Source organism: Vigna unguiculata, chromosome 7 (assembly GCF_037176805.1).
Source record: "Vigna unguiculata cultivar grain cowpea cultivar isolate G323 ecotype 2 chromosome 7, ASM3717680v1, whole genome shotgun sequence".
NCBI lineage: Eukaryota > Viridiplantae > Streptophyta > Magnoliopsida > Fabales > Fabaceae > Vigna > Vigna unguiculata.
The window spans coordinates 35,352,131-35,368,005 of NC_140798.1; the positions used below are offsets into that span (position 1 = coordinate 35,352,131).

General features: G+C 32.1%; 2 protein-coding genes across 3 annotated transcripts; both read right to left on the reverse strand.

Moving 5' to 3' along the window:
* Positions 1-3,998: 3,998 nt before the first annotated feature.
* Positions 3,999-6,889, reverse strand: LOC114190535 (aluminum activated malate transporter family protein). The gene is made up of 6 exons (XM_028079461.2): positions 6,450-6,889; positions 6,225-6,365; positions 5,866-6,138; positions 5,644-5,768; positions 5,368-5,511; positions 3,999-4,713 (listed from the first exon to the last, which is right to left on the reverse strand). Exons 1-6 carry the CDS (start codon positions 6,769-6,771, stop codon positions 4,213-4,215), a joined length of 1,506 nt encoding a protein of 501 aa, XP_027935262.2. The 5' UTR covers positions 6,772-6,889; the 3' UTR covers positions 3,999-4,212.
* A 3,747-nt stretch (positions 6,890-10,636) lies between these two features.
* Positions 10,637-15,059, reverse strand: LOC114190585 (transcription factor bHLH157-like). Of its 2 annotated transcripts, XM_028079534.2 has the most exons (10): positions 14,722-15,058; positions 14,509-14,598; positions 14,269-14,365; positions 14,122-14,163; positions 13,853-13,912; positions 11,860-13,359; positions 11,604-11,705; positions 11,352-11,507; positions 11,138-11,263; positions 10,637-11,058 (listed from the first exon to the last, which is right to left on the reverse strand). In XM_028079534.2, the coding sequence occupies exons 1-10, from the start codon at positions 14,838-14,840 to the stop codon at positions 10,924-10,926; spliced, it is 2,427 nt and encodes an 808-aa protein (XP_027935335.2). In that variant the 5' UTR covers positions 14,841-15,058; the 3' UTR covers positions 10,637-10,923. The 2 variants fall into 2 exon arrangements, with proteins under 2 accessions (XP_027935335.2, XP_027935334.2); XM_028079533.2 differs by having other exon boundaries at positions 14,122-14,365; positions 14,722-15,059.
* Between the last annotated feature and the right edge of the window lie 816 nt (positions 15,060-15,875).

Genomic DNA, 15,875 nt, shown 5'->3' on the forward strand with positions numbered 1-15,875 from the left:
GTTTTTTTTATTAAATTTATTGGATTATACAAGTCATTCTGACTCATCAGAAGTTTAATCTGGATGATTCAATAATAAATATTTTGTTTTTCAATAATTAATTTGTATTTTTTATTTTTCAACTTGATTATTCATGGTGGATAAGAGTAATCATGATGGCTTCTTCTTGTCTTCATTGAAGCTTGTATGAAGAATGGAGGCTCCATGGATGGTATTGGACGTGAAAGCATGAAGGAAAGAAGTTTAAGGTGTTTGGTTTGGTGTAGGTGAAAAGATTCATAAGAGAGGTGAGACCAACTCCTAAGCAATAAGACTAGAGTAAATTAAAGAAGAGTTTACTCTAAGGTGAGTTGAAAATATATTTGTGCACAAATTTGGGCAACACTTCATTAGTCAATTTCAAGCTAATTTTTGCATGTCCAAAGTCTTCCTTTTATAGACCAAAAGGAGACCAATAAATCTCAAAAATGTAGAGAGAAAAAGGAGTCTAGAAAGTAGAATTTTGAAACAAAAAAGGAGCGTGTGGGAGATGTGATTTCTCACCTAAGCAAGTCACATTTGTCTTGCCATGGGAAGCTAACTCTCATCCTTGGAGAGTAAGTTTGAGAAGCTTCTAAGCTTCTCTAAAGTAGATGCACTACTCTCAGTCCATTTAGCACAATTTCCCTTTTTGGTCCAAAATTACTTTTAAAGCCCAATTTCTTCTAAGATCCAATACATGGTCCAAAGAAAACTTTATTCTATTAGGCCCAAAATAAAATCCTAATCTAAAATTTACAAGCAAAGAGTCCTAAGTTAGGTCTTCACATCTTTCTTTGCTCATGTGAAGTTATCTTGGACCTTATATTTGCATTTGATACTCATTTCTCGTGTATTTTCCTAGCCATGACTCTTGTTATAGATCCTTTAATTAAAGACATCTCCATAAATTTTAAATTACTTAATAAATATAATATTATCTTTTCAAGATTCATAAAAATCCTTTTTCGAGATAATTAAGTATTACATTAAACAATATATAATTACTTATAAATGACAATATCGTGAACAATATTTGCAACTAAAAGATTGAACAATTGTAAGTTTTTCTAAAATATTTCAATGTGGTATAGAATGAACAAAACTAGCATCATGATAAGTTTTATTGAAATCAATCATTCTGTACAACTAAAACTCTTTCATTCATTAACAAATCATCCCTACTTAATTTAAAAACCAGATTCCAAGATGTGTATATATATTTACTAAAATACTTAGCTAATTGTTTCATAAATAAATTATTATCTCATAATTGATTATTATTTGACGCATGCAAATAACTACTCATTTTGTTTCAAGAAACAAACCATATCAGAAGATATATAAAGTTTAATATTATATGCAAATTCTTTTTAACGACGATAACAAATATAATTAAATAAAGACAATGAAATTGTCTCAACCCTTATATCAAAACAAAAGAAAAGAGAAAAGAAAAAAAAAACTCATAAACCAACTTCTTCACGTGCATCTCTACCTATAATGTCAATCAAAACAAAAATTCTACACATTCTTAAACAAACATAAAACATAAATTCTGACAACCTAAAAATATTACGAACATAATTGAATAAGATATATAATCATTGTCATAATTTCCATATAATAATATCAAAATTTTGGATATAATAATAACATTGACGTAATATTTATAAATATGTGAAATTTTTTATTTTTGATTCTTATATTCTCAAACAAATTCAGTCTTAATTTTCATATTAACAAAAATCAATACTATATGTTATGTTTCTTAGTCGATTGTACACCTCTTTAATTGTACATCTCTTTAAGCTAATCAGTTAATTTAAATACGTTAATTTGAAATTTATGTGAACTAAAAAATTATTTGATGTGATTTCTCTAATTTTTTTCCTCGAATATTAAACTAAATAATTAGTTTGCTGTAGTAAAATAAAATTATATTTTAAAAATGATATATATTTTTAAAATGATGTAGTAAAATAGTGGTAGTGGTCTTTGTCCATCATTATCCTTGTATTGGTGTCTTGATCACCGTTTTTACGATCATCTCATTCAAATAAATAAAGAAAGATAATAAGACAATAATCTCATTCAAATAAATAAAGAAAGATAATAAGACGAAGAAAATGTAAGAAGAAAAGTAGGTGAAATTCGTGGTGTCATGCTAAAATTAAGTGCAAATTACATACAGTCAACTATGATTAAATTTTTTCATACAAAATTAAGAATTACTATAAACTTGGCTAGTAATAATTACAAAAAATACTTTAAAACAACTTTTAGTTTGAAAGTAATTTTTCTCATATTTTTTTTTTTCAAATTAAAGATTAGTGCGTTAAGAGTCTCATACTTAATAGAATTATCTATTTCATATCTAAGTGTAGAAGTTCCCGCACTAAATATACTTGAGTTACACTCTCCTTTTAAGTTTGCTGTTATTTTAATGAACACTAATTACAGCATATATATTTGTCAGAAATTATTGTTTATCATAAGTTATTAAATCACATACTATTGACGTAACATAATATAAAATTAACAAATTTAATAAATTAAGAGAAAATTGTTGTTCTGATTTTTAATCCGTTAAAATAACATAGCAATAAATACTATATTTAAGTATTAAAATTTGAAATTCTTCCGGAAGACAAGAAATACATGTTTAAGGCAAACTGCTCTGTCCTTGAAAAACATAAAAACATAAATGTCACGGTGATAAAGTCAATACGTATGGTAATGTTTAAAAAGACTTATTGGAGATTTTTTCCTTTTCTATCTTATGGTAATGTTTAAAAAATTGCATAACTTTTTTTGTTTTTTTTTTATATTCTTTTATGAATGTTACAGGAACATTATAAATAAAATAAAAAAGTAAAACTATTCTCTTTTATAATTTTTCATTTATCTTAAGATTTATATATTATTAAAAAGAGACTAACAATCATAAGGTGAGTTTGAAATCTTATGGAAAAGTATTGAAAGATGATTATTGATCTAAATTGTAAGTATTATCGAAGATTTTAAACTTTATCTATTACTAGGGTTTTGTAAACCCCAGTTATTACCAAGGGCTTTGTAAACCTCAATCAAAATACTAGGAGTTTTGTAAACTTCTGATAAGTTGCGTTAATATTAGAGTTGTTAAAAATTTTCTATAATCTCTTAGTTATGCCTTCTCGGAAGAGAAGGAGGAATTCTAGATAAAGTCATTAGAGGGGGTTAAAACCCAAAAAAATGCCAAAACTAATTTCAACTAAAAATAATTTCAGCTAAAAGTAATTATTTTTGTAGTGAGTTAAAGGAAAAAAATGTATATTTGAATTATTAAATGCTATAATGTGAAGAATAGTGGTACATTTTGACTTTAGTTTATGTTTTTTATTATGATATAATTAACTTAATGAATTTAATCCCTTCACCAACTCAACATGCAACCATCTTAAAGTAGCAAATGGTTATATATTTGTGAAATTTGACGACATACAATATATCCTTTAATTGTTTTTTAAAAGTAAAAAGGATGTTTGACACCATTTGACAAATCATTTAACAATTTTTATAAGGATAAAATAACTTTAACAAAAGTTAACTTTCGTATTTTTAAAAAAGAAAGAGAAAGTGAATAGTGATGAAGAATAATATCAAATGGCAATAAAAAAAGTGTGGTGTCAAAATAATACTGGGGTCCTTATTAAAATCTCAAAACGCATTCAAAATTTGTTTAGTGTTGGAACCTCATGCGAATTGCCATGCTACACATCAAATAATTCACTCTCTTTTTACTTTGAACATGCTTATAAAAGGAATTTGGATTCTCTACTAAGTTTTTCTGTATTGTTCTTTTGTTGTGTTTTCAAAATACAATAACTATTGATTTTGAAACTTTAAAATATATTAAAAAGATTTTTAAATACCAATATAGTGTATCTTTAATGCTCAATAGAGCACAACACCAAAAAAATCCAGTAAAGAATCTAGACTCTTATAAAAGTCGCAATGCTTGTTAAACAATAATATAATACAAATCCATATCCATTAGGAACACATGATGTATGATGTGACTCAAACAAAATAACAAGGAGCGTAGGTTGGATTTTAAAGGGTAAATTTACACGTGTCAACAACGTCTCTGATCTCATATACACTATTCATATATACTCATGGATCAAAGAATTAATGGTCTCTATGTCTTCACACCATTTGTAGTGTTCTCTCTGTTTCCTCGTTAATTTGTTGGTCTGGGGAGATCTTGTTGTCTGGTGAATGTTGTTTAGATTTCACACACATTTCTGGTTGAAAATTAGCCAAATCTGATAATTCTTCCACAGTTTCCACAATGCCTTCCACACGTGCCACAATTTCAATAAGCAAAGAAGCCACTGTTATAACTTGAATAATTTGCATAAGTGGGATTTCTATTTTTGCAGCTTGAGGAATATCAGATGAAGTTGTTGTTTCTGTTTGTGCACTACATTTTGCATTATGTGACGGTGCATTAACCAAGTTTGGATAAGAACTTAGTAAACTTCGAAGCTCTTGTGCAGCACAGTTCATCTCTGTAACCAGAATATCAAGTTTAGAGGATTTTGTCATGTTCCTCATCATAGTTGCTAACTCTCTTATGACACTCGCAGAGTTGGCACCCACTTTCATAGAGATGCTTCTCATATTGTTTTTCATCTCATCCGAAGCCTGCTCAAATTAATTAAGTAATAAATTAATTGATGAAGCTCGTGATTTTTGGGCAAAACACAAAAAAGTTGCACCTTTTTTTCAAAATTATCAAAATGTGACAAATTTCAAAAAAAAAATTACAAGTGGGTAAGTTGTACCAAAATGACATAATTTAACTAAAAGTCATGTTATGATGATACGAATTTATTTCAAAACATTTTCAAAGTTAAATTCGTGCCATTGTCAGACTTTAGTGCATTTTAAATTATAATCGTATCAAGTTGACACGATTTTAGTTCAATTTTAGTACACATCATACTAAAATGCCACAACTTTAGTTTATTGTATTTTGAAATTAACAAGACTTTAGTTCAATTTTGGTAAAAATTGTGTTTAAGTTGATACAAAAACATTTTTAAATGTTCCAAACCAAAGTTATGTCAAATTGATACAATTTTAACTTTAAAAATATTTTGAACTAAATTCATATGTATATCTTTATACGACTCGTGCCACTTTGACATAATTTACGCACTTTCATAATTTCTTTTGAAATTTATCCCATTTTGGCAATTTTCAAAAACAATTGCATCAAAAATGGTGCCTCTGGCTTTTGGCTGATTTTTCATAGTGATACTGGTTGCTAGCTCTCTTATGAGACTCGAAGAATACCTTATTGTCTGAGTTTATGCAACCAATGAGAGCATCTAAGCAAGAAGCACAACTACGCATTGATGCTCCAATTTTAACATATTGCCTCCATGGATGACGAAAGTTGAAGCGACCATGGCCAGGCTCCCATCTAGCCAAGTTTGCCTACAGTAACCATTGTAGTTTAGTCACACTATAGATACAAGAGTAACTGAGATTTTGTTTTCATTCATTAAGCTTTGCACCATCAGCACAACATTTGCAAACAAAAAAGTCAAAAGAGTTACAAGTACATACCATAGCTTCTTCTGTTGCTTTGGAACTTAGCACACACTTGTAGCCTAGCAACTCTTTCTCAGACACCTTATTATCACTTTCTTCATCCGAGGTTTCACTGCCATCAAAGTACTGAGCCACACAACCTGCGACACAGCCACACATTATACATGGGACTGGGTGGAAGAAAATAACATGATCAATAATTGTAATATATGAAAAAAGACAACATTGAAAACTGACATTGTAAGGAGTTGGCCAGTTTGTCGAGGTTCCCAGTGACAAGAACAAAGAGTTCAAAACCAGCCCAGATGGGACGAATGGTGACGCTGACAATTATGCACAATATGCTGCCAATGATAATGGTGAACATTCTGTACTGTGCCATAGCCAGCAACTCATCAACCCGATAACCCGATATTGAAACCAGACAGAAAGTGAGGATGAATATCATAGCACCATAATCAAAACGAGCCTTTATGGTGGGGATGAATCTCGAGAATGTTGCTGCCGAAGCTGAACAACCACACACCAATTCATTAGCAACCATCATCAACCATTAAACATATACTCAATATTGATTGTGTGTGTAACATAAATACCTAAAAGAAATAGAGAGATTCCTATAATTATTGGTTCAAATTGTTCTCCTGCTCTACTAGCTACCCAATGTACACCAATGCCCAGAAATCCAGCAAGGGAAGTTCCACACATTCGATTAACAGTTTTAGATATCGTTGCACCTGCAATTTCATTCTCACTAGTTACACATCATCACGAAGAAAATATCTCAGAAAAAAGTGTCACAGTTAAACTTTTCTACCTACCGGCTGTGTATTCAAACACCACAACCACTGTCATCACAGCCCACATAGCATTTCCTCCAACGCCATCATACAAAGGCTTCCAATAGTAGAAGAGCGACACAAGTGAAAGAGCAATCCCTACTTTCAAGCAATGGATGAATTTTCTTGGGTCATTCACACCCAATTCCCAAGCTTTCTTCACAAACCTCCACACCTTCAAAGCCACACCTGCTGTAGCTGCCCACATGCAACCAACCACTCTTCTCTTCAATGTGTCTTCTTCTTCTTCTTCTACCTTGATCCTCCATTCTACTTCTTTTGCCACTTCCTTGCCACAAGCCATCTTCTTGATCACTGTTTCTGTGTGTATCTGTTAAATTTGATAGTGGTTCTGGAAAATATTAGTGGCTAAGGCTTTAATCAAATAATGCCTTATGCCACAGAAAAACTTGTTGGAGCTAGAGAAGTGTAACGTTGTATTTATATAAAAGAGGACAAGTGTTGGATACCTCAATTGGAGGATATTTATAAATTAATAAACTGAAAAGGAGGGTTTGTGTCCATTAACTTTCTATAAGTTGGTAAGTTTATATTCTATTATTAAGACATAATGTGTAAGAGCACACTGACACAATCCCACTCAGGTATATTGTTCTATCTTTTTCAGTAGTAAAATGTTCCAATTCAAATTGTTGGGCATAATATATGCATAGATGGTCATGTTCTATTGTGTTTATACTATGCACGTGACTGCAGAAACACAGAAAGCACGTAACTTAATGCAAGTTGTATCAATGCAAACAAAAATAGCTGGGACTTGACCTAACCAAGATAATGAATTATCTCAACTTAAAAGGGTTTTCAGCTCATACCGTCAGTGTTGAAGATGTAATCGTGAATAGTATAGTTAATATGCCATTACTTACATTAAAATAGACTAAATATTTTCTTGCAAAGTCATGGGTCCTATATATGTCAGAAAACTTAGTGTATCCGACACTCAAATTAATACAATATCAGCGACTAATTAAGCATTTTTTACGTATTGTTACTTTAATAAAGAGTCACTAACTTGAGCTGTCAGAATATGTTTACATACATATATATATATATGCTCATACATTGTTTACAGTTTCTTGAAAATTCTACTGTGATCATCAAGTGATTTTCTTATAGCAGTCCACGTAAAGTTTCTTTTCTAATAAATTCTATAGATGAAAAAACTAACCAGTTGGTGCAAATTGCTCATGATGTCTCTACACCAATAAAAAAGATTAAAGAATAAATGTTTGCGTGAATATGTATGCTATAAATGGGCAATATGTTGCATATTAAATTTGACCTAGTCATCAAACTATGTAAGCAACTACATATTGTTTAACAAAAGGATATTTGGACACTAATTAAATAGTAAAAATAAAAACTACAATATTCCAGATGTATATATATAGTTAAAAATTCCACAGATGATATTTTGGTCCATCTTTAATCTGTTGTCTGGCACATGTATGTGCAAGATAACTATTTTAAGATTAATGAAAAACCTATTAAGCATATCGTGTCACTTCCACTCCTAATTTACATAGGCATGCACTTCTGCATATTTTAGGCCAATGTTGATGATGGTTTTTTCTCTTTTCTTTTCAAGGAGGATTATTAGGGAGAAATTATACCCGTATGACATGAGTCCAATCATATAAAAAAGATTAACACCGCTTTTAATAAAAAATCTTAAGAAAATAAGTTTATGATCTTCTTTTTCTCTTATATATCGTTTAACTTATTTATTTTTATTCGACGTGAAACTTGACTCGTACCGAGATTATTGGAAACAGTTTTCTCATTACCTGACCTAATTAAAACCAGAATATGGGGTAGCATGTTAGATATGCAATCTCATAGTAGCATAGTGAGTTGGTCCACCATCTCTAGCATTGCTTGCCTGTTGTACCGCACAAAGCCGTCACCTGATTCTCAGTGGCACGGTTATCAGATCATTTTTCTGCTGTCTAAATATGGATAACAAAATTAGGAATTATAAGAAGCAACACGGAATGAATTAGGTCATGACTAGGACTTTCTACCTCCAAACAATTTTCTGGCCAATTAGGGTTCTTGGAATTTACAAAATATATGGGAGAGCCCTTATCTAACTCCTTTGTGCTGTTTGCGCACTATTTTTGAAAAGTGAATCCAACTATCAAAAGTTGCTTATATAAATATATACATATCTTACTTGTGTCACCATTTTCTTCATGTCCTAATTTGTTCTTAATTAATCATGTTTTAAAATTGTGAGTTGCAGCAACATATATTTGCCTACTTTTGTAAAGTATTCGTACAAAGCATGCGTCCGGATATACGTGGGAATCATGCATATCACATCATGTTAGATCTATAATTTTATATTTTTTTTAATAAAGAGGTTGAAAGATACAACTATTAGATGTATTAAGGATACAGCTACTAAATATACACCGTATTTACCATTGGTGTAATCTTTTATTTGCCATTTGTCAGTTTGAACTTTTGCACACGTAGTGCAAACAAACATGCTACTATGCCTAAAATTGTAACTTACTGTAAGGAAACCAGTTGGATTGTGCAGAGTTGATCAAATCGATTATAATTGAAAAGTAAGATACTTACCACTATGAATATATGATCTTGTCTTCTTAATTATATGGACATGGTGTTAAGCGAATCAACATTTAGTTATGTGGGAATGGAAGTAGTATATAAGTAAGATTTGGGGTAGAATACTCGGATTTGCAATTTATGGTAAAGATTCACACTTGAGAGAAAAATTGTCAAGAATTAAATATAATGTTAAGAGTCCTATACTGAGTGGAAACAAGTAAGATAAATATAGGTTAAATATGTTTTTAATCTTTAAAGTTTCAGTGAAATTTGGAATTAGTTCCTCTTCAAAAAATTTGACCAATTTAATCTTTCATCTTTAAAAATGTGTGAATTTAGTCCTTTTAACCAAATTTTGTTAAGTTTATCTGACGTTTCAAACGTATTTCATGATAGTATTTAAATTATTTACACCATTTGACATATTTTCGCTTCAATGTTAACTCAAATATTATCATTAAGTGTGTTTAAAATGTCAAATAAACTTAACAAGATTTGGTAAGAATGACTAAATCCACACATTTCTAGAGATTAATGACTAAATTGATATAAAATTTTAAAGAAAGACTAATTACAAAATTCAATGAAACTCGAGGGACCAAAAACATATTTAACTCAACAATATATAGAAAAAATTAAACTCACAAATCTCTTTTATACTCTCTTCAAACCTACCAAACTAACCTTATATTTCCCAAATGTAAGGGAAGTTCAACCCGCAACATTTCTCATCATTTCTTTCAACTTTACAACTAAGTCAATCTTATATCTCTTTAGATTAACTAGAAACTCTTTTAATTTAGGTATTTTCAACTATGTATTGACTTCTGCTTTTATATGTATATATATGAATGGTGGTTGGATTCTTTGAAGATGCGATGAAAACAAAGTAGATAGATGTCCATTAGTTCCGTTAACTAATGCGGAATAGAAACACAATCTAACGGGATATACCTTAGATTCCGTAGTTAACAAGAAGGTTCCGTGAATGAATTAGGTCATGAGTACAACTTTCATTTTAATTAAAAGCTTTCAGACATCTTGAGATGCATGTGGGTCCATAACATTGTAGAGCACTTAAATCCTCACTCTAATTCTAAATTCTAATTGAAAAGACAATCCAACGATCGATCCAAAGGAGCTTTAAAGAACTTTATTGAGTCAGCATTTTCTACAAGTTCAAATATTGGTCTTTACTCTTAACCAAAATTATAGCTACTATGCTGCTTCTTTTAGTTAACCATTATTAATATTTGTGTTGGAATGTTTGGATGATTCGTCATCTCATCATTGCATATTGTTTAGCTTTTCCGTAAAAGGATCTAACCACTACCCTAAAGAACCACATCATTAAGTATGTGATCTTTTGTCTAACTTTTTTCTATAACCACTTCTACTGTACAAGAGATGTTTGTAAAGGAATATAACTCACTGTAAAAACAGTTTTACAATATCATCCAACAAATTATCGCATATAATAAATTTTTTAATTATAATTTCTTACTAATTGTAAATAAATCTAACTACTGCCTGATATGCAGAAGAAGTTGATTATATTTGGCCCTTAATTGAGATATGGGTTCCAACTAATTTATTAAACATCTTCAAGGAACAGTAGATGAAATAGAGAATCAAAATATGCCTATTTGGATGTTCATTTTGGTTACTCTAACTTTTTTGGCCCTCAGAAACACAAAGTTTAACAGATAAAAGCTCAACAGTATACATAATTTCTTCAATTCATCACCTGCACAACCTTTTCCTTGGGAACTTAGTTGGGAATTGATCACCTACAGTGTTTTTTTTGCTAAGTGTATCCTAATCTACAATTTATGTACAGACATGGATCATGTTCCTAGGATTTGATGCTATTGGCATGAAGAGCAGCATCCCAATTCTTGTTGGAAGAATCAATGCCGGAGGTGTTTGTCTGTTGTAGAAGATGGATAAGGGACCAAAACACATCTATCCTCGTAACATGTCTGTTTGCCTGTTGCACAAGGTAAAGCAGTGTTAATTTTTTCATAAAAGCGAAAAAGAAAACTGTAATCAAATATTTGATCTACTACCTCAACAATAAAGCGTGCCCATAGTTTGTTCTTCTTTCTTTCCATCTTGGCTTTCAGTATATTCAGTCCAAAACCCCGAATCACGTCAATGATCTCAAGGAATATACCCTGCACCTCGCAAAGCATCTGCAACAAGTAATGCCAATGAATTAAATTTTGCGTAGGTAATCCAAATGATAGATATGTGAAACATAGAGTCTCAATTCTATCATACCTCTATAAGCATTTGGCCTGGTGGACTCGTGTCCTCAACGATAATGGGGCATAGCATTGTTTCGTGTCCCACTTCATATGCCCATGTAATGCCACAGTTTTTGCTATCTGCCACACCACTGTCTTTTAGAACCACTTCATTTTCCTGTTCAATAAGCTAAGCAACCAAACAAGTACAATCATTTCTGGTTCTGATATGTTTAATTGTTATCAAATAAAACATTTTACAAAATTGGTTTGATCAGTTAGTTACCTTCGGCTCACTTGGTTCTCGTAGCTTGTCTGAATACTTGAGGACACTTTGTAAGAAAAGCATATATCTGATGGTGCGGTCTAACAAAGAATCAATGCTACACTGTCGAATAAAGAAATCATATGTCAGAATCAAAAACAGTATGCAGCACAACACAAAGATTGTAGCTAAGATTATAAATGTATGTCTTGAATCACAATGACTAAGATTGTGTTGCTCTTATAATTACAGTTCCTTGGAAAAAAATATCATTTACCTTTCCACCATTTGGGATGATTCCTCTCAGTTCTTTAATACAGTCTTGGATTTGCTGACGATCTTTTGGCCTTGGTCGAGGGCTTTCACCTGGCCTAGCCCTCTTCTTGGTGGGCTTTGGTTCCTCGGGCTTTTGAGGATGTTGTTGAACAGACTTTCTAATGTTAATGCTATGGCTATCATCAACCCAAGTTGCTGCTTGTAGTTTTGAGAATGTATCTTTCTTGCTTAGAAGATTGTTTGTGCTGTTTAAGTCACAAAGAGGTTGCATCAGTTCTGCTATTGTACTTCCATTCACAGATGAAGATTCTACCACTGTCTGCCTCTTGTTGGGTGATAATCCACACTCAAATTCTGAACTATTGATTGGATTGTAATTTGCTCCACCTCTCAAAAGCTCTTCAATTCCTAACTCTGAGAACAATCTCTTCCGGGTGCCTGGCAGAGAATCAGAATTCAACTCGGATATGCATTCAGAAAAGCCAGTCTCTGTAACACCACTCACCACTGGTGTAAGTGTATTCCCCCACCATTCATCGACTTGTTCATAGCTAAAATCAATTTCCATGAAATCCAACGGACCTTTCTCAGTGTTCTGCATAATCACAGATGTTTCATTCCCATCTGTGTTTGAATTATACCCAGCTAGGCCTGTTACTAAAACATCATTTAAAGAACTGCTTCCAACCAGATCAAAGGAAGTGGGGTTAAACTCTGTTGATTCAGAAAAGTTGTTGTCCAATGCAATTACCGCTTTGCAGATGCTATCCTCTGAAGAAGGACCAAACCAGTGGCAAAGATCATCCATGGAGCTGAACTTCAAAATTTCTTCCGACATATCAACTGGCTCTATGCTCTCAGAGTGTCCACGCAGTGCATATGAACTAGAGGAAAAATCAACATCTGTCACAACACTAGACTGATTTGAACATTGGTTATCCAGTGAATTGTACAATTTTCCTTGAAATGACCCTTTGTGCATACTGCACAATGGGACCAATGCCGAATCCTGAACTGGAACTTTGCTAGTAGGAAATGCATTTTCATTCACAAAACACGCATCTGCAACATCTTGTGGCCTTGCACTGGAAACTAATTGTTGCTCCAACAAATCAAAAGAAGATAATTCACCATCACACACACCAAGATAGGGATTCGTGGCAATTAAGTTGTCCGTAGAAGAGTTAGGCCTCAGAAGCACATCAGTGTTATTCCTATCTGACAACACAACTTGTGCTTCCATGATACCTTTCAATTGGTCACCAAGATACGAAGAATCTGCTTGAAATGAAGCCATTGGTTCTTCATAGTTTTTATAATGAGAAGGGAAAGGGTGGTTGGGACTAGCAGAAGAAATGGAAGCTAACATCCCATTTAACTCATTAGTGTCATAGTCCAGTGGTAAAACTGCATTTTCTAACATGTCAAACATACCCATATAATCATCTATTTCCGTGAGCATGCTTTGTGTTTGCTCCAAAAATTCCACTCTCTCCAAAATCTGCAGTAATGAAAGTATTATGCTGCAATCCAATAGCATTCAGAAACAAACTAGTGTAGATAACTATCCATGATGAAAATAACATAAAGTGAGCTAGTAAAAATTGAGAAGGTACACACTATGCAGACAAATACTGAACCAATAAAACACGAATAGTGAATTGTTTGGGCATGTCACTATGCAGATAACTACGCTTATAAACCGGAATTCAACGACCATATATTGTCAATTTAAGGTCTAAGGTTCTCTGTTACTGAAACAACGATTTCTATATAATATTTATTATTAAACTAACAATCACCAGAAAAAAGTTACTAACAAAAGCATACTTTCCATTTAAAACTTTCTGATAAATCGACATCTATCAATTAAATTTAGTACAAAAAACAAGGACACATTGTGCGCCATGTTCTTGTTTTGTCATAGTAAAACTTGCCAGCACAAATTCATTTATGCACGAAATCACAAATTCATGTTCTTTGATGATGCTAACCTTATTTCTGGATCCAAACTGTATCACTCCTAATGCTTTGATAGGTATGACCACAATAGTCTACAAAGCAGAAAAAGTTTATCAGTATACATTGCTCATGGTTTTGAAGAACAAAGATAACCAAACATGCATGGACATCTATCGTGGTAACTTTAACAAAAAAATTATATTTTAGACTGGAAGAATGTTGAAAGGGAGGTGAAGAGGAAAAATATGAAATCTGAAACTAAGAACTAAGAAAAAAAAAACATTTTCTTCCTTTGTAATACCTTTATTCCGGAGGAAAACTGTTGATGCAAACACGAATCATCCTGTGAAAAGAAAGAAAAATCTTTAGTGATAAATGGGCAAAAAACAAGAGCAACCCAAAGTTGAATTGAAATAAATGGCACAAACTCAACAGTTGAAAGCAATACTTCACAAATATTTTGCCCAGTCGGATTCCAATAATGAGTTTGACCATCTGAGTGCACCCAACTGTGTTTACCCGTGAAAGCAGCTTCACCTACAATTCTGGGTAGCACGAGTAAACTGTATCAGTCCTTGGTTTTAGGCTTTACAATTGAAAAGAATCTCCACTTTTATCTCACTGGTTTCATGAAAAAATATGCAATTTTGGAAAACTGAAACTAAACAGTGAAATAATTTGACCATACCCTTCACCCAGCAAGTGGACCGGTGGATGCATGTTGGAAATCTCTTCTTCCTGATTCTCTTCATAGTATGCTTCTTCCACTGTCAACAACCTGCAGGAATTTCAGACATGCAACGCAATCCACGGTGAGAAAGATAAAAAATTATGTGCTTCCCAGAATAGAAAAATGCTTAACATAACAGAAGAGAAGAAGAAGAAGAAGAAAAATGCTTACAAAGGATTGCGTGGATGAAAGCGCCAGAAAATAGCATAAGACCAAGCATCAACAGAAGAAGAAGAAGAACAAAGAGTCTTGAGCTTATTCCTTAGAGTGAGAGGCATTGTGAATGGCATTAACTAAAGTGGTTATTACCAATGCATGAAGAGGCAAAGTGCAGAATATATAGCAGAAGAGAGAAAATGGTGAAATGAAGGGCCACCAAAAGCGAATATTCACTCAAGAAGCTTAGAAATTAATGTGTATGTGTCAAACACAGAGGACGAAAAGGAAAGGCAAAGTCTGAACAGAAATGTTGTCAGGTTTGGCCTATTCTCACTTTCGATCAAAAAAATCAGAAAGAAACCATAACATAGACATGTATTTAATCGAATAATAATATTATTATAGTAATGTTGTAGTAGTAGCAGTAGTCGCTAGTAGTTGTGTTTGTTTAGGGACAAAAAAACCAACAACATCCATTACTGTAACTCTCTTTCCTCTTCCCTAGCTTCCAATTTCCAACACACCTTACGACATCAACTTCCCCACCACCGCCCACAAATATTCCCATGATATAATTTTTTAAATATTCATTTTAATAATAATAATTATTATTATTGTTAATATTATTATTATAAGACTTCTCCATATATGACGTCCATGTTCATCATTTTTAATATTACATAATATAATACCACCAATTTAATATAATATCCAGAAATTTAAAGAGCTGTGATCATCATTGGCATCCAGATACGCATGTATAGTAGGATCTCAAGTTTAGATGAGAATAAATAAATATTTTCTCGTGATTATATCATAATTGTTAATAATTAATACTAATGGAGGGGAATAATTATAATTTACGAGCATTGAATTTCAGAATCTTATGATATTGTAAAAAGTTGCTGATACCATGCATTGCATACTACCACATCATAATGAATTAATAGACAATATTATATACATTTGTAAAGTATCTTCTTGCGCCCCGCGCTCTAGCTACATTCACAAAACTGTGCTATATAGTACAGTGTTTTCAGTGCTTGAAAGCAAGAACAAGAATCATATATCGAGACAAAAATATCAATTTTAAAATAGATTAAAACAAATTAGTGGTTTTTTGAAATTTGAGAAATTGGTTTGAAGAAAAATATAACTAGAAAATA

What these genes read in the sequence shown, in the direction of transcription:
- LOC114190535 (XM_028079461.2), bottom strand. Translation starts at nt 6,771, where the DNA reads ATGGCTTGTGGCAAGGAAGTGGCAAAAGAAGTAGAATGGAGGATCAAG. An exon ending in AATCTCTCTATTTCTTTTAG is followed by an intron (nt 6,139 to 6,224) that starts GTATTTATGTTA and finishes GTGGTTGTTCAG; the next exon opens with CTTCGGCAGCAACATTCTCG. An exon ending in ACTGGCCAACTCCTTACAAT is followed by an intron (nt 5,769 to 5,865) that starts GTCAGTTTTCAA and finishes GCTGTGTCGCAG; the next exon opens with GTTGTGTGGCTCAGTACTTT.
- LOC114190585 (XM_028079533.2), bottom strand. Translation starts at nt 14,840, where the DNA reads ATGCCATTCACAATGCCTCTCACTCTAAGGAATAAGCTCAAGACTCTT. An exon ending in GTCCACTTGCTGGGTGAAGG is followed by an intron (nt 14,366 to 14,508) that starts GTATGGTCAAAT and finishes CGTGCTACCCAG; the next exon opens with AATTGTAGGTGAAGCTGCTT. An exon ending in GGGCACGCTTTATTGTTGAG is followed by an intron (nt 11,059 to 11,137) that starts GTAGTAGATCAA and finishes CTTGTGCAACAG; the next exon opens with GCAAACAGACATGTTACGAG.